Here is a 22,537-nt window from a genome sequence, read left to right as displayed (position 1 = left end):
GCTAATAATCAATAATAACGAAAAAGAATTAGAATGACAATGATTATTATAATAATTACAGTAGGCTACTTTGGATAATTGTTTATACCAACCTAAATATATAAAAATGTAAATAAAAAGTTTCTTCAGAGTGTTTCTCCTCACTCTGACATCTACAAACACAACAGAAAAGCTGATAAAATGAATAAAATAAGCTGAAAAGACAGAAATCAAAGTGAGAAAGATCATTTTCTATAATTATTAATAATAATAAAAAATGATCTTCCTGAACTTGTGTCTCAATCATCAAACCTTTGCTCTTACTGATGATGTCACTACAGGGTAATAGGCCATAATGCAGAGAGAAGAGGGAGAGACAGGCACAGAAAGAAGGAGAGAGAGTGAGGGGTGTACTTTGTTTATGACAGAACAATCTGACAGATAACACATCCCTCATAATGGTCCAAAGTCCAGACCTACCCCAGCCAATGAAACACACTGGTATACATAGTTCACAGAGACATTACAGATCTCCCAGTTGTGGAATACGTGGCCCACATCTGAGAACGGTGTGTGTGTGACTGTTTAGGCCAGCAGAGAGAGATGGACATCCTGGAAACAAATGCCTTTGACCGCAGACAACGCAGAAACACGGTAATCACAAAAAACACACACACACACACACACACACACACACACACACACACACACACACACACACCTGCACACAAATACAGACACCAGACACAAATACAGATACAGATTTATCTGTAATTTATTTAATAAATTATAAATAAAAATAAATTTAATAAATTACATTATGTGTGTGTAATTTATCAGACACAAATTTATCAGACACAGATACAGTTTGTGGGATTCACAAACTTCCAGTTTAAATATTTAGATCCCCATTTAGTCACAATTATTTGTATAGTATTATGGCTTCACACTCATATCATGTTTTCATTTCCTCATAACAAAGATATTTGCATTTAATGTTTAGTAAAAAACATTGTGAGACTGTTAGAATTCTTTTTAGAGCAGAATGTGCAGACTGTGTGTTTTTATAACTGATGCCTGCACTGTTTTCATTCTTTTCCAGTGCTGTGTACTGTTTCTCTACCTCCTGCCTTTTTTTGCATCCTGCACATTATACTTCTATTTGTGGATCCCAGACTCCGCCCCCTCTCTTCTGGCTGCTGGAATAAAGGCTGCTCCCATCCTCTCGTTGGTCCTCCTGGTGTTCAGCTATAATGGGGGGCGGAGTCTAATGGGTGTGGCCGGAGGCTTGCTGCTCTCAGCGGGCGGAGACTGTTGCCTTATTTGGCCAGAACTTTTTATTCATGGTAAAATGTATTTCTTTCTGTCCCATATCTTATCTTAAGACTATCAGGGTTAATGACACAAAATTTACCAAGAACATGCCCAGGCCATATTTCACCCTAATATCCGTAATATCCCAATATGTATATATATATACATATTGGGATATTACGGATATTATTTTCATGGCAGTTAGGCACAATTTCTCCATAAAAACTGTCATCACCATAATGCAAAATAGTACTAAAATGTTCGATTTTTTTAAATTGTAAAGCATTAATACAACGTGATACTAATTTGTTCAGTCTTTTTTTTTACTTGATATATACACCGTATTTGTAAGTAGCCTACTGTAATCACAGTAATGAGAATAAAATGATAATTACCATTCAGAATTATGGAACTTGCAATTTTTTTTTATTACAATGTTTTAATTACTATACATTTATTTCCATTTTAATATAGAATTAATCACAATTATCCACAGCAGTGTTATTTTAACATCAGTTTGTGTTTAATCTAATTTTAGTTCAAGTTTTTGTAATTTTGTTGTGTGATTTTGTCTTTTTATTATTATTATTATATTAAAAAAATAAGTCTATATCTTTTATTCATTTTTATTTCATTTTTAATTATTTAAGTAGCCTATATCAGGTAAAGGAAAATTAGAAATCTTTCCTTGGCAACTAGCTAAACAAATAAGTAAATATTTAATTTGATTTTGATTGACATTTATTTTACTTCAAGTAACAGAAATATTTTTGTATTGTTTTAGTTAATTACAATAACCCTGCTTCACAGTCCAATCTCTTTCTGTTTTCTTTTTCAGGAATGAGCTGTTTTGCTCTGGCCCACTTGCTTTACTCTTTCTCCTTCCTGTCATCACGATATTCTGCAATATCTTCATCTTTCTCATTCTATATCCTCTACCTCCCACTGTGGTTGATCGGCGGCGGACTTTATGTTTACCTGGTGCCCTTCCTACGGCTTGATCCAGAAGCTGATGTCCTCGTCCCAGCCATAGGGGGTTACGTGCTGCTCATTGTCATCATGGCTACACTGGCTGTTCGTACGCGGCGGCCGCTCGTCCTGCTGGGGAGTCTGGTCTTCATGGCTTCTGACCTCACAATTGCACTGACAAAGTTCAATGTCTTTGATATAGAATACGAAAGGCACATTATTATGACAACATACTACCTGGCACAGCTGATGATTGCACTGGGTGATGTGAAGGCAGTGCTGGAGGAGGATGCTGATGATATCCACAAGTGGAAGAGATCATAAAACTGCTGTGAACTCAGGGTATTGGTTCAGTGATGCCACACAAACACTACTTTGTGTATCATCATCATCACTGAAAAGGGTTGATTACGGTATAAAATGGGACCTATTTGAATAAACCTGTGTCTGTTTCGCAGTAAATCCACAACTATTGTGTGTGGACATGACTTGCCCTAAATATCTGGAATATTACACAGTCTGCCCTTCTAGTTTCACTGCAGCAGATGTAAACTCCTCACAACAGAGACTCTGCACTGATATGAACTGTTTTGATTCAATTTAAATTTATTAAATCAAGTTTTATTTTGTCCAACAACACAAATATTTATGCTCAGATGCTCCACATTGAAATTATGCTATTTCTATAGAGCAGAGATGAGTTTGTGATACTTAAACAGAAAATAAAGGAGGTGATATCACAGTGTGTCACATATATGTATTCATTGAGTGATTCATGAAACTTTTGTTATCTAGTTGCTGGCAAAAGACAAATGTAAAAAAAATTAAAAATAAAACTTTTTTTTTCATATGTAATGAAAATATCAGTAGGCATACAGATTAAAATCTCATGGAATACTTTTGTGTTTTATAACTTACTTTTGTGGCATACAATGGGACCTGAGACCACTTTTAAATGAAATTTAAAATGAAAGCAATAGTGAGACATACTAGGTTTTTTATTTATTTAATTCAGCTATTATTAGGCTAATTGTTAATAGTTTATATAAGAGATTTTTTTATTTTTTTTATTATTGAGCCGAAGCTTTCCTCACACATGAAAACCGACAGATGGCGCTATAAGTGAACGGGGGGAACATCTGTCGATGATGTTTGACCTTACTTGACGCAGCACACGATACATTAGTGTCAAATCACTGCAGTTCACTTTACAAGTTATTTATTAATACTTTTATGAAATAAATGTTACTTATTATATAATATAAACAGTAAACTGAACATTTAGGATCTTATTAGGCTAAAATGTATTTCAGTAAACTGAACATTTACGATCTTATTAGGCTAAAATGTATTTCATAATAGTATTAATAAATCACTTGTAAAGTGAACTGCAGTGATTTGACTGTGCTGCGTCAAGTAAGGTCAAACACCATCGACAGATGTTCCCCGTTAACTTATAGCGCCATCTGTCGGTTATCTTCAGTTATGTGTGAGGAAAGCTTCGGTATTCCAAAACCACACACACACGCACACACACACACTAACCAGAACTGAGGGAGAGATGGGAACAGAGAGGCTTTTCTACGATCAAGTTGCTCTTCAAGACAGGAATGGACTCGTATCCGTTTCATTTGTGAATAATGCCGATGGAATCATCACATGCGTTGTTTTGGTGATGAAGAGACGTTCACATTCCGAGGGACAGAGGATATCAGTCAAAATGAGTCAGATAGGCAAATTGTGAACAACAACATACAACATTGTTACGAATTCTCATCTTTTCTCTCAGGTAAACAGCCTATTTTACATGTTTTCCCCATTAAGTTCCCAAGCTTATCCAAACCATTTTTATTGAATTTATGGATTGTTATAGGTATACATTAACGGACTTGAGGAGCGATTAGTGGTGTATTTAAAAAAATTATTATCTGATCCCCCCCAAAATAGAGAAGGCATAAATTATATCTATCAACCGTTTTCTGTTATTATATCCAACTCGTTCCTCTACATCTGAAGAACACAGAAGTTTATGCCCTAACAAACTAGCAGTTTCTTGGTGGTAATTAACCTAACAAGTGCCCATTCATCCTCAAAATAACTCCACAATCAGCAAGCATAATGATAGCAGGGTGTCAGTTGTAATGACTTGTTATTTTCTTCCTGTTTCCTGTTTGTTTTGAGCTGATGTGCTCTTCCTCCTCCTGATGTTCGGGACTGTCAGTATGCCTATGGGCTGTCAAGCTGTGGCCAGCTGCCTTTCTCTCACTTTAACCCTCCTCCTCCTCCACGTCTTGGATGTGTGTCTGAGCCACCAAGCAGAAATCGGATGCCCAGAGGACTGTGCCTGCTCGGAGAGTGTCGACGGCGGGCTGGTGGTCCGTTGTAGTGACATGCACCTGATTGCAGTGCCACGTGACCTTCCGAACACTACACAGCATCTATACCTAGACAACAACCTGCTGCTTACCATACCATCTGATGCCTTTATAGGGCTCCCACTACTGTTCAAATTAGATCTTTCACACAACAGGTTGGCCTACCTGGAGCCTGGAGCCTTTCAAGACCTTGCAGACTCGTTGAGCAGCCTGGATCTTTCTTCTAACCAGCTGGAGACCCTGGACCCCAAGGCGTTCGGCGACCTCAGAGCCCAGACTAACCTCTCTCATAACCCCTGGCTGTGTGACTGTCGTCTGCAGCTGGCTATGCCACAGCTGCTCTTGGATCCCTCCTCCTTCACTGAGGTGGTGTGCAACACTTCTGAACCTGAAGCGCTGGAGGCTCAAGGTATGCCCTTCATTCTGGTGGCGACTGATCTTGACTTCTGCACAGCAATCCAGAGGACCACTGATGTGGCTATGCTCATAACTATGTTTGGCTGGTTTACAATGGTTATATCCTATTTAGTTTGCTATGTAAAGCACAACCAAGAAGATGCAATTCGCCACCTCGAGTATCTCAAGTCTCTGCCCAACAGGCAGGGCAGATATGAGGAGTCATTGACACTTAACACCAGGCTGTAACACATTTATGAATAACAGGGCTAAAATTACATACCTAGTTATCACACTGGTTTTTCTTTTTCTTTTTATGTTTCTGTATAAAAGATCTAAATAAAAAACAACCAAATACAGAGAGAACGTGACAGTAAAGGATTTATATGATGTTACAAAAGATTTCTATTTCAAATAAATGGTGTTCTTTTGAACTTGATATTCATCAAAGAAATGTATTCAGAAAGAAAGCAGTTAATTTAAAGTGTTATAATATTTCACAGTATTGCTGTTTTTATTGTGTTTTTCGTCAAATAAATGCTGGATTGGTGAGCATAAGAGAATTAATACAAAATCTTAGTGACCCCAAACTTTTGAACAATAGTGTAAATCACTCTTTTAAATGTCATCATATTTGAAAGATGTTAATAATCCAGTGTAATAAAAATTTTAAATTAAAAAGTGATTGCCATTATTTATAGAAATATGAACAATCTGAGCAATTAAAAACAACTGAGAATGTGATATATTGAGACTTGGTAACCATTTCTTTGGGACACAAGACCAATTGAAAATATGTTACTGCCCGGATCAAAAGCATTTTATTTTATTTATTAAAATAGGGTTCCTGAGGTTAAAGAATGTGCCTTTCAAAATGGGACACACATGTTGTACATACAGTATATTAGATTTGAGCCCATCGTGGGTTTTTGTGAGACTCCAATAACAATGAGATTATGTGCAGGACCTTTATCATACTGTATCTATTGAAATAGAAATACTGATACTGTATTGAAATAGAAATACTGATCTGGGCTTTGGTTGCAAAATTATGCAGGCCCATATGACTTGAATTACTCCTAAGATGTCTACTTTTAACAAGTAGCGAGAGTTGGATTCAGATTACACCTAATAACTACACAACATTTGCACTCAAAATTAAACTATCTTATACAGACGGAAGAGCTTGAACCCTTCAGTCTTCAGATGTACAGCAGTTCGGGCCTGGTAGGCATGATGGACCAGCACCTGCTCCCCATCAGTGGCATCTGCTTCTAATATTAATGTTTGAATATGTTTATTAAGGTCTTCATGATTTTTTAGACCCAGTAGCTGAGTCTTTCTGAATGGTTTATGTCTCTGCTTTACTAATCAGCTGCTTTAGTGATTCACAATTTTATTGTCAATTATTGACAGCAAGAGCTCAGGTGCCCAGTGTTATGAATTTCCATTCATATATGAATCAACTGCTGTATTAATGTGCTTTAAAGGGGTCATGAACTGCATTTTTGGAAAAAAGTTTTATAATGTTCTTTGAGGTCCACTTATGATGTTAGCAAGATGTTTACACAAAAAACATCCTAATTTAGAAGTAATTTAGCTATTTTCTATCCTATTTTTGACCTCTTCCTTTGAAACACTCAGTTTTGATAGGTGTGCCGCAACGCTCACTGCTATGATTGGGTATTTCAACATCCCCGCCATTACACATGTGGAATTGTTTTGAAAACTTCTGATGCTAAAAAATGGCAATCAGTGAGTTTGAACCCAAATCAGAAGAAAACGAACCTATACACCAAGGATTAATTATCTGTATTTATAGTTGTTTGTTATTGTGGATTTGTAAGGTAGTATTGTATTTTATTACATTATATTAGTGTTGAAACAAAGACGCTACAGAAAAGTGTTTATCTCATTATAGTTGAAACATTTGCCAACTGATACATTAATGCACATTACATAGCCTAAGCTTTTTATCGGCAAATAACTTGTAGTTAATGCAGTTATAGTTGACAGGATAACTTACAGTGTTTCGTGTAAACTAATTATGAATGAATGACCATTGTTCGTTCTTATATTCATCTATCATCAAAATTTGCAGTAAATTAAACGTACAGTATGGAATTTTTCGCCACTAGGGGTCGCTAACCAATTTACAATAACAAAGGCGTAGTTTGATGACGCAACATTTGCTAAGAATTATGGATCTTGTCGTCAACGTCAAGCCGACCGATCTAATCTATGGATCTAATAATGTTTATGGATGACTGAATACATCGATGCTTTTATCATGACTGTGATATGAAGCAGTTCGGGATTGCTAAGAGACAGCTATCAGCTCCACACGCGACGCGAGTCCCGCATTAGGAATATGGACATTTCATTCTACCGAACTAACGTTACACGCGAGTGCAGAATTACTACTCACAGTCACAGGTCAGTTTATTAGGCAAATTAAACTTGTGAGGTAACGCAGCGTTGTTTCACTTGGTCTAACATTACACTATCACACTAAACTGCATTTGAATGTGTTGAAATGTATGTGTTAGTTTGTCTGTATGAGTCTAGCAGTAAGCTATATCAACATTAGAATAACATATAGATCATATTCTAACATTTCATCATGTTGAGCTATATAACATTGATTAGTTTTATGTAAATGTGCTCACCTGTTTAATAAAGTAACGTTACGTGTAGAAGCGGTCGAAGTCTCGGACGTGGAGCTCTCGTTTATATACTGTCTATGGGAGCTCTAGGCATCTCGAAAACACAGCGCTGATATTGATTCTCGTTTTAGTTCTCCTTTTGTATCCAAAGTCTGCTTGCCATGGTCCATAATGTTTGAACGAAACAACAACAGCGTGCAAATAGACATTGCGAACTACCGTCAGTCGCTTTGGTTACTATCAGAGGGCTCTGGTTCATAGCTCTGGTTGCCATGGCAGTACGAGCGGAAACCAGGGACAACGCGGATATGACGCCATTGACGGCGACAAAACGGAAATAAAGAAACGGGACGTTTCTCGAATTAAATTACAAATTTCTCCTGGTTTGAAAGTTGTTGGAAACAGTCGGGATAATGTAAGTACACAACTAAAAAATATATATAACATAGATATAGTGATTTTTGCTATTTTTAAAGCAAAAAAGTTACATATTGTGGCTTTAAAAGTAAAGTGAGCACATATCAAATGATCTGTATCAGACAAAGCAATAGTGACATTTATTGCGATTATATAGTTGATACTCTTTATTAATGGACCATGGTGAACATATTTAGACAGTTGAACCCTGTTTTGTTTTCAGACCATTTAATACAACTTTAAAAAAAGTCTCTCTTTTTTTGCTCTATGCACGAATGGTGCTGACGTATTTCCGGTAGAATCTCAGCCAGCGTCTTTACTTCCGCATAGCGCCTTCTATAGCGAAGAGTACTAGTGGCAAAACGTTCATAAAATTCGGACACAACGATTTTAGAAACCGATTCGCTAGTCGGATTTTGCTAGCCTAGAAATCTAGACGCACCCTAGCGGTAGCAAAATTTATTTTGCAGCCAGGGTAGTCTAGCAACTCTCCGTTGACTTTCGAGCTGGAAAAACCAAACTCTAGTCAGGCCAATCAAATCGTGTATAGAGTCGGTGGGTGGGCTTAACATAATGATGACAGAGTTGTGACGGTTCCGTGTGAATGCCCTGCTACTTGAAAACAAAGAATGGCTGCTGCTGGCGAACAGCTGTCTTTCGAAACGGCTTTGGCCACGACTCTGGAGGGCTTGGAGTTAAGCTTTTCTTTGAGAAAAGAACAAAGAACGGCACTTAAGTTATTCTTAAAAAAGATGTGTTCGTAGTTTTGCCGACCAGATACTGCAAAAGTTTAATCTACTAGCTCCACTGGTGGGAAAACGCTCTGGTTGGTTGTAGCGCTATCCTATTGTGTGCAGAGGGAATTTGAAAGACAACCATTTATCCCGCCCCTCGGATTGAGCCGTGCCCATGATGAGTTGCCAGACCTAACATCTTGATGTAGGGCTGGCTTGCCAGGCTAGGATTTTGCATGATATGAGAGAATACTCACCCTCAAAGTTGTCGATGTAGCTCGAAAGCCTTCTCTTTCTTACTCTTAGGTGTGACAGCTAACTGCCTCACAGTATTGTTAACATCATTCACGTTAACCGCTGGAAGTTGTTGTAAACAGCGAGTGTAATTTGCCATTATCTCCAACGAATGCAAAAACGGCTTCCGACGCAGCACCGGATGTAACTGGGCGGGTTGAGACAAAACGCGGAAGCGATCGTGTATAGAGCAAGGGGGTAAGCCAGCACCCGGAAAGCGTACCGTCCATGGGGGCCGCCATTGGCTGGCAAGCCATCACCTGCTGTTAACATTCCATTGACTCCCATTCATTTTGGCGTCACTTTGACAGCGAATAACTTTACATCTGAGGCGTTTAAAGACTCCATTTGTCCATTATTTATTTCTAAAGAAACACGACAATGTATAAAAGGCTCCATTTCCTTGTATCTTACGCTATGGCCCCATAGAAGCCGTTTTTGTAAAAAATAGGCTAACAATTGCGTCATAGCCACGCGACTCTCTGTTGCACAGTAGAGACATTACCGTGTCGACAGGAGGAGAAGCTCGTAGGCAATCGGGGGGACGTGGAGGCATAAAGTCCGATAAAATCAAGGGAGAAGCCCATAGAGAGTCATAAAGTTACTCCTGCTCCTAGCTCATGGATAGCTCCTACTCACACTCTCCGTCTCTGCAAGATTCGGAAAGGAATGATTCAGATTTCTCTTGGCACAGCTACTAGAAGACTTACAACTGTCAGACAGGTTGCTCACGTCACATCTACGTTGTCAAGTTCAGTTTGAGTCTGCGCAGTACGCTCAGCCATCAGGAAGTGAGTGCTTCTAATTGACTTCACTTTTCTCCGTTGAAGTCTATGGGGTCGCTGTGTCCATTTCTTTTACTCTCTATGGCATAGAGCCTGTTGCGACAAGAACAGATTTGGACTTCCCCATCACTAACTGTGACATGATGTGCATACCCAACATGCGAATCAGTGGGAGGGGCTAAAGAGGCAATGATGTAGAAGTAGGCATTGATCTTCTGCAGAGGTGGTCTTTCGTCAAACTATGACATCATACTGAGACAAAATCCAAAACAAGTTGGTTTGAGAGCTTGGTTTTTAAATAAATGCTGTTTTTGGAGTAATGAGGAAGTTTTGAGTTCTGAAACTTATTGGATATTTTTATAGTACAATAACCTCTTAAAGGTAGGGTAGGCAATTTCGGAGTGGCTAGCAATATCAAGTTAGCTTGGAAAACATGAGATCCCACCTTCCTTTCAGAGTGCTTTCCAAAAGCCACGCCTTCATCAAAACACATGAATGCACACAGCAGAGTCTGGAAAGCTCCACGAGAGAAACGCATAAATGCGAGTCTGAGGACTTGAACAGCTCCACCTGGTAGAACATCACGGGTTGCTATCTCGTAATTACGGTTACGACATGGCGTGAACGCAGCATAAGCTTGTTGTTTTGGTTCAGGAGGAACTGTAAAAGGCTGTTGTTGTTTGTTTATGGCTCTCGGTGACTGACATCTGTCTACAACTCTGCATAGACTTATTAGGACCAAATTCAATGATTGGATGACCATTTTTTGGTGCTGAGACTTTAACAGAAAATACATATTTTAATATTTAGGTCACTCCTATTATTGATTTCTACCAGGATGTGAAGTGAGTTTTATCCAGTATAACAAAAGTGTTTATAAAACAAATGGCCTATCCTTCCTTTAAATATCAAAAGTGAAAATTTGATTTCTCTGTTAATGATTAACTTATCAGCCACAAATTCCTATTTTGTAACATCTGAAACAAGCTGTGCTCAGCATAGGTCTTGGTGGTTTGTGGCAGATCAGATGCCGCTTTTTGACCATTTACTGCTCATGACTTTGTGAAAGTGTGGCTATAGTGGCAAAAATGTGCACAGTCTCAAGCTTTTGAGTAATACATTTTTTTTTTATTCGCTTTGGTACTATTTTCACAAGTTAGGTGTACATTTTCCAAACTCTTAGTGCTAATATCACAACAGATCATCAAAAGTGCACTTTTTTCAAACATTTCATCATGTTTTCAATTGTGTTAGTACAATACACAAAATCACAAAGTATCCTTTTCACAACACAAAATAAGTGTTTCATTCACAGTCACTGCCTTTCATAAAGCTCTTACTATCAAACTTTTGATTTGCATCTCTTCTTGTTCAGTTTAATACATTTGTCTATTATTTAATCCAACTGATCTTAATGGTTAATCAACTTGTTTGCAATTTCTGATATGAAATATCGCAATTTTTTGAGAAGAACTGTGAAATCAAGTTTCTATAGGATCCCACAGGCCGGGAATAAAATGTTATCAAACATATTTCTGATACTTTTGTTTGGAAGTTTAGTTTCTTTGAAATCGCAACCTTCAACTAAAAGTAATGGGAGACACCATGGTGGGGGGATTATGAATTGAAAGATATCCTTTGATTAAACATAATGATAGTGTTGGGGATAGCTTTAATCATGGAACTGAATGTGTTCTGACTACAGGTTATATCATACTTGAGACAGAAACTCTCATGTGATATAAACCATCCTCTGCAATTGACTAAATGAAGCACAGAGCAGATACCGTTCTCCATCCAATCCTTTTTATACAGTGATTTGTTTCTTATTGTGATATATCTATTATTCCATATTGGGGTTTTGTGTGGTGTAAAATTATGGTTGTAAGAGCTTCCAGTACAACAAGACTTGCTGATGAAACTGGGATAGTTTGATAGGGAGACGATGTGGAGTGAAATCAAATCTAAGTAAAAATTGTATCCCTCCCACTTTAAAAAAAAATTCTCTGGGGATATGAAACAAAAATGTATTGTTATTAAGAAAATATTTGTATTAACCAGTTAATTTTAAGGGTTCCATTTATAAAATCAAATGGCTTGTAGACCTCCATCTTTGACATTTTTCATTGCTCTTTTAATGTGATTAACTTGCTTTCTCCAGATATAATGAAAATTTACCTGTTTCAATTTTTAACCACTTTATTTGGTCTTGCTAATGAGTATCCAGGGTAGATAGATACCGCTTGATAAACTATCCATTTTGGTTTAAAAAAATTATTCCCAATAAACTAATACTGTATATCTCAATAATCATAAGTTTGGATTGGCATTTATTAATTACTTTCCACAGATTCACATTTTCACATTAATGAAATCTTTATATATATTCCTAAATATTTCACTGTGGATTTTATAGGGATGTTATAGGCCTCGGTTAACTGACATTGATGAATTGGCATGACTATTGGCAATGACTATTTCAAAACTGTGACAAATGGCTTGTTTTTCATTCTTTTTCTATGTGCCGTCTGACAATACAGATTCAAAACAAAAGTTGTAAAACAAAAGGTAGCCTATTTCCCATTGAAAACAAAAACTGAATATGAAATGAGATAAATTATTAAATCTGCAGTTTTGTTTAATTTGTTCATCTGTTTTTTAGCATGCAAATGTACAGGTATTGCTATCTGTTCAAACTTGATATACTGAGACTTGGTCACCATTTCTTTAGGACACACAATTGAAAATTTGAAAGCTTTTTTTAGGACTCCTAGGTTAAAGAATGTCTCTTTCAAAATTCACATGTTCTACATACAGTAGATTCGATTTTTTTGTGAGACTAATAACCCTGAGATTATTTACTCTTAATGGAATTCAGGGAAATTCCATGTTCCTCTGACTTTTTAAATGGTTTTATATGTCTGTGCTTTACTGATCAGATGCAAGTGATTCACACAAATGTTTTATAAATGTTTTATAGGAGCCGTATTATGCATTTGCATACATATGTATACTGTATATGATTGAACTGCTATTAATTTGTATTAAATTGTCTTTTAGGAAGTCGATAAACTGAAACTCCTGATCATGTTTTTTTTATTTTTTTATATATATATCTAAAACCCGCTGTGCTTAAGCATACAAATTTATGTGGTGTGTGGTAGATCAGATGACAATTTTCTGTATTCTTCGGGACTTTCCATTGTTCAGGACTTTCCATAAAAATGATAATGCTGTGTCATCTGTCTACACACCAAAAAAAATTTAGATGATCAATAAATTAGGACAACACATGTTTTTACATTGCTTTAACTTTAACAAAATAAGTTAAGCAATTTTCAACTTTTTTTATACGTTATACAAGATTCAACTCATTCTTTAAGTCAGTTTAATGTAATTTGAGTTGAAATGACTTAAACATCCAAGTTGATTGTACTTAAAATTTAAGGCAGCAACTTTTTTTTTTTACAGTGTACAGACATAAAAAAAAAAAAATTAAGAAATGAGACTTCAATTTTATGATGATTTTAATTCCTTTTTTATGTAAAGCACTTTGAATTACCATTGTGCATTAAATGTGCTATATAAATATACTTGCCTTGCCTATGTATGTTATTTGATACTGTACAATATTTATACTGTATGTTTGCTCTATTTTTCTGGACTTTAGCCTATACTCTTCCCCACTTTCTCTTTATTATCCTAAAAGTGAGAAAAGTGATAGATTTTTAACAGAATTTAAAAAGTGCTTTACCACTATGTATAATCTATTACTCTTGAATGTTTTAATGTGTTAATTAGGCCTATAGTAAAACATTAGTTATAATCATTTACTATAGAATTCATAAAAATACACCTTAATTTTATGCAGAATTCTTGTTAGCGGGCAGAACAGACAAATAAAAAGGAACAATAAATTCAATAAATAGGAAAAATTTACTAAATGCACATCAAAACCAGGTAAAGAGAAGATTTTTTACTTTCAAATCACTTTCGTCCTTGGAAAATGTACATGGCTTGGTTTCAGTCAAATGGATTTGCATTGACAATGAGTGATGTCAGCGTACTTCTTGTGTACTTATGGGACAGGTAAGAACGTTCCTGTGTTCCCACTGGCAAAAAGGATGATACATTTTAAGGGTGAATGAAGCAAAAATCATCAAATGTGATATAAAACCACAGCTTTACAAAAAAAAAAAAAAAAACCTTATGACAAAAAATACTGTGGTCTTTTAAGTCACAGTGAGTTTTTGGTGATTTTTCCCCCAGCCCATTCTTTTATTGGAAAAAGTTAGTATCACATGCAAATTTATGACCAAGGTTGAATCACTATATATTTTGTTTTGATTTTGCACATTGAATTAGCATTGATATTGCGTCCTTGTTTCTTACTTTTCAACATGAGTTGTGGAAATGTATTTTGTTAACCTTTTCACAACTATGTAGCACTTGATTATTGAACCATTGAAACGGCAACTGAAATTACTTCAACCACATTTCAATGTTGATGGTCAGTCATGTGCCGGCTGGGTTGAGAAATAAGTTGGTTAATGATGAAATAACAAGGGGAGGAGAAGCTGGTTATAGGATATATAAATAAGAGATCCTACATCTGTCTTCTACAACACACAAGATCCAGGTCCTTTACTGGTAGGTTGGTAATGTATTGATCTGAATGTAATCAAATTTGACTTGAGCTGAATAATGGCACCATTGCCTTCTGTTGAGGTGCTTTTATAACTGAATTGATAAAAAAAAAAAAAAAAAAAAAAACTTTTCTTTGACATTGAAATAACATTGACATTGTTATGGAACTGAAATGAACTAAACTGAACTGAATAATGACACTGTTGTCTTCTGTATAGCAAATTGAAGTAATTTCATAATTGATCATTTTTTCAACATTAACACTGTTTGCTGTTTATAAATCTGAAGCTGAGGTTCTATATACTGTAAATGTCATGAATGCTCAGAGACAAGAAGATCGATCCAAATGCAGCTTTATTAAATAAGGGAAATCCAAATTCGTCAACCAGTAAACAGGCAGTGGTCAAGGCAGGCGGCAATAAACAGAGTCCAATAAACAGTCCAGGGTCAAAACAGAAAACAAACACGGAATAAACGCTCGGAAATGCAGACTGACAGTACAACAAGACTTCGCAGTGAGTGAATGAATGAACATGGTATAAATAGACAGACTAACAGGATGAGACAGGTGAATACAATCAGTGAATGAGGTACAGGTGAATGTGATCAGTGATAAGTGATGATGAGTCCAGGCAGTGAGTTATGGGAATTGTAGTTTGTGAGTGAATAGGAGAGTCTTATGTGGAGTGCCCTCTGGTGGCTCTCAAGGGCACTCCAGCTGGTGATCGTTACAGTAAATAAGTGTGACTTGACTTGATCTGAACATATTTATTACAACAAAAATTTAACATTTAGTATTTTCCTACCTTGAGTTACTTTAAAGAAAATATATTAATATATGTAAATTGTAAATATTGTCATTGCATTAAAACTTCTGGGGCCCTATCTTGCACCCAGCGCAATTGACTTTGAACACCGACGCATGTATCATTCCTATTTTGCACCCGCTCACAGCGGACTTTTCCCTCCTCAGACGCACGTCGGTTAACTAAGAAATACACTTGCGCTCCCCAGGGCGGTTCAGCGCAAAGAGGAGGCGTGTTCCGGCGCAAACGTTCCCTCATGCTATTTTACAGGTTTAGAAAACAATTCCGCCACTAACCGAAAAAAAATAGTTTAAAGTCAGTGGCGCGTTGCGCATGTTATTCATATGCTATTTTAAGGGCATATGCTTGGCCATAATCAATGTAGCGTGTGCACAACGCGCATATTTGATTCTCTCATCTACACAGAAGCAGCAGTTTTCATTTTTGCAAATCATTCATTATTACGATAGATAGATAGATAGATAGATAGATAGATAGATAGATAGATAGATAGATAGATAGATAGATAGATAGATAGATAGTTTATTATAAAAGCATACATCTAGCTTACACATTTACCCAAATTATCATACGCCTGTTTAACCGAAGCTAATTTGGGTGTGTTTCTCCATCCCCAATGTCACTTCTCTGTGTTTTTTACGGCCCTGACGAGAACGTTGGTCTCCTCGGCTGTGAACCGCTGCTGGCGCGCGCCTGGCAAATCCGCCGTTATGATAGCAATCCGCTATAGAACAAGCGCGCCTGCTCTTAAAGGGAATGTGAGATGACGCTCTGATTGGTTTATTTCACGTCCAAACCACACCTATGAATAATGAAGCTACTTCAGACCAACCCATTTTAGATTTGCGTCGGGCGCAAGAGTCATTTATCCCGCCGGGAAAATAGCAACAGCGCCCAAGACCCGCCCACAAAGTTACTTGCGTTTCGCGCTTGATACTTGCATTTCAGATCGTCAAAATAGGGCCCCTGAAGTTCTTGTATAAGAAATATTATGCATGTATACAGAATTTATGTAGTTTTCTTATTGCTGCATAAAGCAATAAATAATTCAAGTTCCCTTTCTTTTTTTGCAGAAAGTTAACCTACTTCTTAAGTGCCGAAAAATTCTGAAGAAACTAAAATGGCAAATGAACATCTAATAACAAAGCTCGGTGTTTCAACCTCTAAGGACGATGAGGAAATACTTGGAGCTCAAGGTTATCAGCTCATCAATGTTGACATCAGTGGAGGTAATTGTAGCCACCGGGTCTTTCTTTGGTACAAGAAAGAGTGTGGCATGAGACCTGTGACCAGGATTCAGTTTTCATTCTTAAATGAAATGAGCAAAGGTCTTGATAGCGCTGGGTATGAGAAGATCGAAAAGAATCTGAATACAGTAGTTGGCGGAAGGGTCATCAATCTCTGGTACTTCTACGGCAACTCTGAATTTGACATTCCTATTGTGAACCTCGAGGTGAGCAAAGATGCCAAAGAAGAGCCTGCTCTTCTGCAAGACGGCTGGGAGAGACTGGGCTGTGAACTGAACCGTGGGGCGCCGAATAACCTCATCTACCTGTGGGTGAAGAGAGAGAAGCCGAGCTACATCTGTGAGATCGCAGCAACTTCTGACTTCAATTCTGACAAGCAAAAGTTTGATCTGGGCTTCACTCGTGTGGATGAAGACACCAATCGTGGTGCTGGTGGAGACTATGTCTACCTCTGGTATCGTCGCACAACCGATAAGAGCAAAGCTCTCACTGCTCTTAATGTATCCACTGACTTCCAGGAGAATGTAAGGATTCAGAATGAAGGCTTCAAAAAGGTCAGTGTAAATCTCAATGCCGGAACCACTGGAAACGATGTCTACGTATGGCACCTGAACGAAGGATGTGAATCGCAGATCAAAGTCATGGTTCTACTGATGAACTCTGACGCCTGTCAGGTGTACCAGAAAGCTGGTGTCAACTTTGTTAACAAAAATCTCAACGAGGGCAACAGAGGCCAGAAAATGTACATAGCATACCAATAGCGCTCTAGCTTAAATAATCAAATTTGTGCCACTATATGGCAACTGTAAGCACAATTACTGAAAATCGTAATGTTATTTAAAAGCATATTGTCACTGAGGGTTTTGTAATACACTCACACACAATTCAAGTGGCTTTTGTGATTTTGTTATAATTCATTATGAAATAAAGCATTTTTAACCACAACAAATGTTTGGTGAGGTTTTTACATTTGTGTGCCTGTCTTTGGAACATAAAATGTCAATATGCATGTTCACTCATAATATACACATATTTCAGGGTCATAATGCTCAAGGACAAAACAAAAAAGGTGAATCTTCTCTTTGTTTGGTGCTGTTGTTTACTATAAGACCAAGTGCTTAGATACTAATACTATTCCACATTCATAATTGATGGTTACAGGTGAAGTGCAAATGTAAAAGGTAAAAAAAAAATGTGTGCCCATTAGGAACTTGACCCCACCTTGCACTACATTGACTGTAAGTGTACTGTGAGCAACTTTGGATATAAAAATATCTACAAAATTACAAATATCCTCCTAAAACTCTTATAATTTCTCAGGTCACTGCCCATTATGTCCACTAAGTGGAGTAATCACTTTACTTTTGAGTTCATGTCTTTGTGATGAGAACAAAACATGGCAATCCAAAAAGAGTCACAAAGTTACAAAGAGCTGCACATGCCATGCTATTATAAAGCATTTTTTTCTTTTAGCCATTATTCATCTTTGTCGCGCACACACACACACACACACACACACACACACACACACACACACACACACACACACACACACACACACACACACACACACACACTTTGTGTTTTCATATGGGATATTTTTATACTGTACAAATTGTTTATTCTACCCCCTATACCCCTAAACCCATCACATAAAACTTTCTTCATTTTTACATTTTCAAAAAACATCACTTAGTATCATTTATAAGCTGTTTTCCTCATTGGGGCCCAACAAATTTCCCCACAAGAACAAGGATTTTGGATATCGTCATCATTGACATTTTGTCCAATGTAGGGTTTACCTGAACCACACACGTATATGAATAAAGTGTAATTCAGTCCTGGTCAGACATATTCTGCTGCTGGCATATTCTATTTAAATCGCAACTTGCTCTCCTTTTCTTGTCCCCGAGAGAAATATAGACCTTTTGTTGAAGTTTCTGTACTGTTATGTAACAGGCTCATGGCCTGGTTTTAAAAGCATCTTCTGTGCTGCTGCTGGGAGTTGCTCAAAGTGGAATTTCCTGCCATTTTGCAGTGTTCTCTCAGTATGTCTGAGATCAGATTGGCAGCTGTCCCGCTGTGCTCGGGACAGATAAGAAAAGTTTTCAGACAGCAATCAGCTGCAGGTTACAGCACAAAACAATGGCGAAATCACCACAGTGATGTGAAGCGGTGATAGTGCATTTATGTGGGGCTACTGGGGCAAATAAAGGCATGCACTGTATGTATTTTGTTTTTTCATAGAATTTTATCAAGTAGACTAAAATTCAAATTTTATCAAGTTTGTGCTCATGTGACAACCACTCGTCCAGAAAAGCATGATGGTATAGTTCACATACTGGCATCTTGTCTGATTAAAACAGAAATTCTAAGAAATTATCAGATGTGGTACAAAAGACAACAGTTTACTTTGATAATGCTCTTGCAACTTATAATAACTGCCTCGTCAGATGCTTTCCAACAGAAAACATTTGCTTCATAAACCACAGAGTGAAACAAAACAAACGTGTGTTTTGCATCTGAGTAGCCTATATGTGTACCTGCAGACTATGAGGGATGCCGCAGTGATCAGGTTATGCAGATACCTCTGGGTTGTTTGCCACTTGTTAGATAACATCTCACACTTGTTTTTACACCTGGAACTGTGAGAGATCAGATTAACACACATAGACACAGAGCAATACCGGTTGTGTACTGCATTTGACAGTGTGTTGATGTGATGTAGAGCTGATTTCCTGAGTTTAGGGATGATGGGAAGGACTGAAAGTAAAAAGCAAGGGGATGAAAAATTCATCAGTAATACACTGAAGCAGGGGCCTCAATTTAGCAAACCCAACTAACAGGAGTATACACTTGCTGACAAAGCAGAGGAGGTGTGTGTGTGTGTGTGTGTGTGTGTGTGTGTGTGTGTGTGTGTGTGTGTGTGTGTGTGTGTGTGTGTGTGTGTGTGTGTGTGTGTGTGTGTGTGTGTGTGTGTGTGTGTGTGTGTGTGTGTGTGTGTGTGTGTGTGTGTGTGTGTGTGTGTGTGTGTGTGTGTGTGTGCTTGGAAATCCTCCAGTGTTGCATTTTTCCAGCATTTGTCAGCACAGGGCAAGTGTGGGTTTCTCTGGTAAAGTCATCAGGGTGAGACCACATGAGATAGAAGAATTTTGTCCTGACCAGGTAATGTTTTTGTGTGTGCGAGACGAGTACATGTCGGCATAAAAACTTAAAGTCCAACAGAGAAAAAAGGTGTAAAAATGTTACCTTTGGTACAAAGATGTCCTTTTAAAGGTACAAGCTGTTGTGTCCCTAAAGGTACAATTCAAAATAAAATAAATTCTGTACAACAGAAGAAAACTTGCTTTCATTTATAATATATATATTGTTTTGTTTAAGCTATTAAGTACACTTTTCTCTATTATATTAACTAACATACAGTTTCAATTTTTTTTTCCCCCTATTACAAATTATTTTCAGGATGCAGTTTAAAGGGTTAGTTCACCCAAAAATGAAAATTCTGTCATTACTTACTCACCCACATGTCGTTCCAAACCCGCAAGACATTCGTCCATCTTCGAAACACAAATAAAGATAGGCTTTTAATCACATATATAAACATCATACAAACATCACATTTAAACCTCATTGATTCTCGCACGTCAAGCAAGCCTGCTTGAGCTTCCGTTTACCAGATGTGTGTGTCGATGAATGTTTATGTGAATTAAAAAAAATTGCTCAATTCACATGGATTAGTTTATGAACTAACCCTTTAAGTAAAAAAAAAAAAAAAAAAAGTGGTTTTCCCTTTTACTTTAATGACAGTTTTTTTATCATAAAACCATCTGTCTCAGACTTTTGGAGTCCCCTGTGTGTATTAAACCAAATGTACAAAAATATACAGAATGTTTGTAGAAGAGAGGTGGTGCTTAAGGATTTAGCCTGATAATACAAAGGTCGCAGGTTCAATTCTTGGTAAGGACATCCATGAACTGTGAATTATGCCTTGTTTTATCTCTGTACCCTTGAGCAAAGCAATTAGAAATGTTATAAAATCCATCTGCTCAATGCCAAGTAGGTTTTCAGCCCTTCGGACAGTTTTACCATCCAACAGTAATGGAAAACACCAAGACTTTGAGAATATAATGACAGAGTCACATCACTTTCCCTCCTCCATTTCACCTCAGTGATTAGAGTAAAACCAAAACAAAAAACTGTTCCACAGAAATCCTAGACAATGCTCTCTTTTGTGGTTTGGTCAGGCTAGCCCTAAACAATCAACCTAAGTTTTGTTATTTGTTCCTTTCTTGTGTTTACACAATCTGACCAGGAATTTACGACCCACTGTACAAGGTCAAAGGTTTTCTCATTGGTTAACCACTTGACCCGGCGGTCACCATCACATTGACATACTTCATACTTTGTGTATATTTGTGAGTGTTTGTGCGTTCTTTCAGTGAGTTTGGTCTGTGGGAAGGAGTGTCCACGTCATCCATTACCATTAAAGTCATGACCTCGTACCCCTGAGACGTTTCGGAATTCGGCACATCCACTCCGCGCATGTGTGTGTGGAAAGAGCTTGAGAAGTGTGCTGTGGGAACTGTCTTCCACTAAGCAGCCAAAAAGAACTTCTTATTTTCCTTCCTTGCCTCGGCACAAGGAACATCCACTTCCTGCCTCTCTCCTAGTGCAAACTGCTGTTTACTGATGCATGTTTGTGTGTCTGCGTCTCTAGGACAATAAACTTCCACTGTTTACACTGTAAACATAAAGTTTAACTTAAAAAATAAAGTGTTTGTTAAAATTGTAAAATTTTACATTTAGTTAACTCAAATATCCACTTAGTATAATTTCACATTTCAAGTTGAATAAATTTAAACATTTTAAGGCAGCACGAGTACTTTGTTAAGTTGAAACAATATTTTTTTTTACAGTGTATGCATCACCATTCATGAAGAAGCATCAAGTATATACCAGATCAAAAATGAAAACATTTAAAAGGGTCTCTATGAATCCCAAACAGGGAGCTCAGAGAGTACTAGAACTTATTTAACTAAAGGAAAGAAGCTAAATCCAGAGCAAAAGAAAGAGAGACAAGACAACTTTATGCTAAAAATAGAAGCTGGGTCGGTCCCAGACACCTTGATGATGATACATGAGCGATGGCATGTGACCCTTCAGGTTTGGGTCTTGAAAATGGTCTCACTTTCAACCGTTTTTTTTTTTTTTTTTTTTTTTAGCTCTCAACTACTTTAAATCTATACTGAAACTGTTCATTTGTGAGCTCACTGAACCGTGTTACCTTTCTTTTTCTCACATCTCATTTTTGTTCCGAATTCATTCTAATATTTACTTTTACAAGAAAGCAATTCTTTTTGACTGGGTGACAAAACTGAAAATACTAAAAGTAATTACTTAGGCCATCTGAAATATTTCAACAATCTGACTAATCCTAAGACAACATGACATCATTTTTCTCACACCAGTACTGTGAAACCTGTGTGTTTATGGTATGTTTCTCAAGTTTTATGCAACAACAGGTATGGCATGTATGGCTCCTGCTTTCTCAACGTCTTTTGTTTCCATAGCAGACCTGCTTTACAAAGGAACAGTCGTGAAATACTTCATTCCAGCTATTACATTCTTATACTGGTCTTGTTGTCTAAATGTTTCTAGACAGCTATTTTAAAAATGCATTCATTGTTGTGTAATGTCACTTGACTACATCCTTAACGTACTGTACCACAAAGGTTTCATTCTTTCAGTGCAATGAAGTGAAAGAATTTTTATCCTCTTATAATGTACATTTTCATTCTCTGCTCTACAAACTCTACAAACACTATATACTTTAAGTATATAGCCTAGTACTGGGTCATGCTAACCAGCCAAACCTTGACCTCTTAGT

The 22,537-nt window shown here is 37.2% G+C and overlaps 3 protein-coding genes across 4 annotated transcripts; all 3 read left to right on the top strand.

Moving 5' to 3' along the window:
• The first annotated feature begins 451 nt into the window (after window positions 1–451).
• tmem86b (transmembrane protein 86B) lies at window positions 452–3,149 on the top strand. The gene is made up of 3 exons (XM_082145313.1): window positions 452–633; window positions 1,082–1,325; window positions 2,132–3,149. Exons 1-3 carry the CDS (start codon window positions 583–585, stop codon window positions 2,584–2,586), a joined length of 750 nt encoding a protein of 249 aa, XP_082001439.1. The 5' UTR covers window positions 452–582; the 3' UTR covers window positions 2,587–3,149.
• An 864-nt stretch (window positions 3,150–4,013) lies between these two features.
• Window positions 4,014–5,785, top strand: lrrc3cb (leucine rich repeat containing 3Cb). Of its 2 annotated transcripts, none has more exons than XM_082183156.1 (2): window positions 4,014–4,051; window positions 4,484–5,785. In XM_082183156.1, exon 2 carries the CDS (start codon window positions 4,485–4,487, stop codon window positions 5,280–5,282), a length of 798 nt encoding a protein of 265 aa, XP_082039282.1. In that variant the 5' UTR covers window positions 4,014–4,051; window position 4,484; the 3' UTR covers window positions 5,283–5,785. The 2 variants fall into 2 exon arrangements, with proteins under 2 accessions (XP_082039282.1, XP_082039281.1); XM_082183155.1 differs by having other exon boundaries at window positions 4,031–4,051; window positions 4,444–5,785.
• An 8,693-nt stretch (window positions 5,786–14,478) lies between these two features.
• Window positions 14,479–17,599, top strand: LOC309474390 (uncharacterized protein). Its single transcript, XM_082136951.1, has 2 exons — window positions 14,479–14,579; window positions 16,477–17,599. The coding sequence occupies exon 2, from the start codon at window positions 16,524–16,526 to the stop codon at window positions 17,409–17,411; it is 888 nt and encodes a 295-aa protein (XP_081993077.1). The 5' UTR covers window positions 14,479–14,579; window positions 16,477–16,523; the 3' UTR covers window positions 17,412–17,599.
• The last annotated feature ends 4,938 nt before the right edge of the window (window positions 17,600–22,537 follow it).

This window comes from Leuciscus leuciscus, assembly GCF_965113295.1.
Source record: "Leuciscus leuciscus genome assembly, chromosome: 1".
NCBI classification, from domain to species: Eukaryota; Metazoa; Chordata; class Actinopteri; order Cypriniformes; family Leuciscidae; genus Leuciscus; species Leuciscus leuciscus.
Note: the sequence above shows the minus strand (reverse complement) of the source record. Positions and strands in the feature narration are given on the sequence as shown.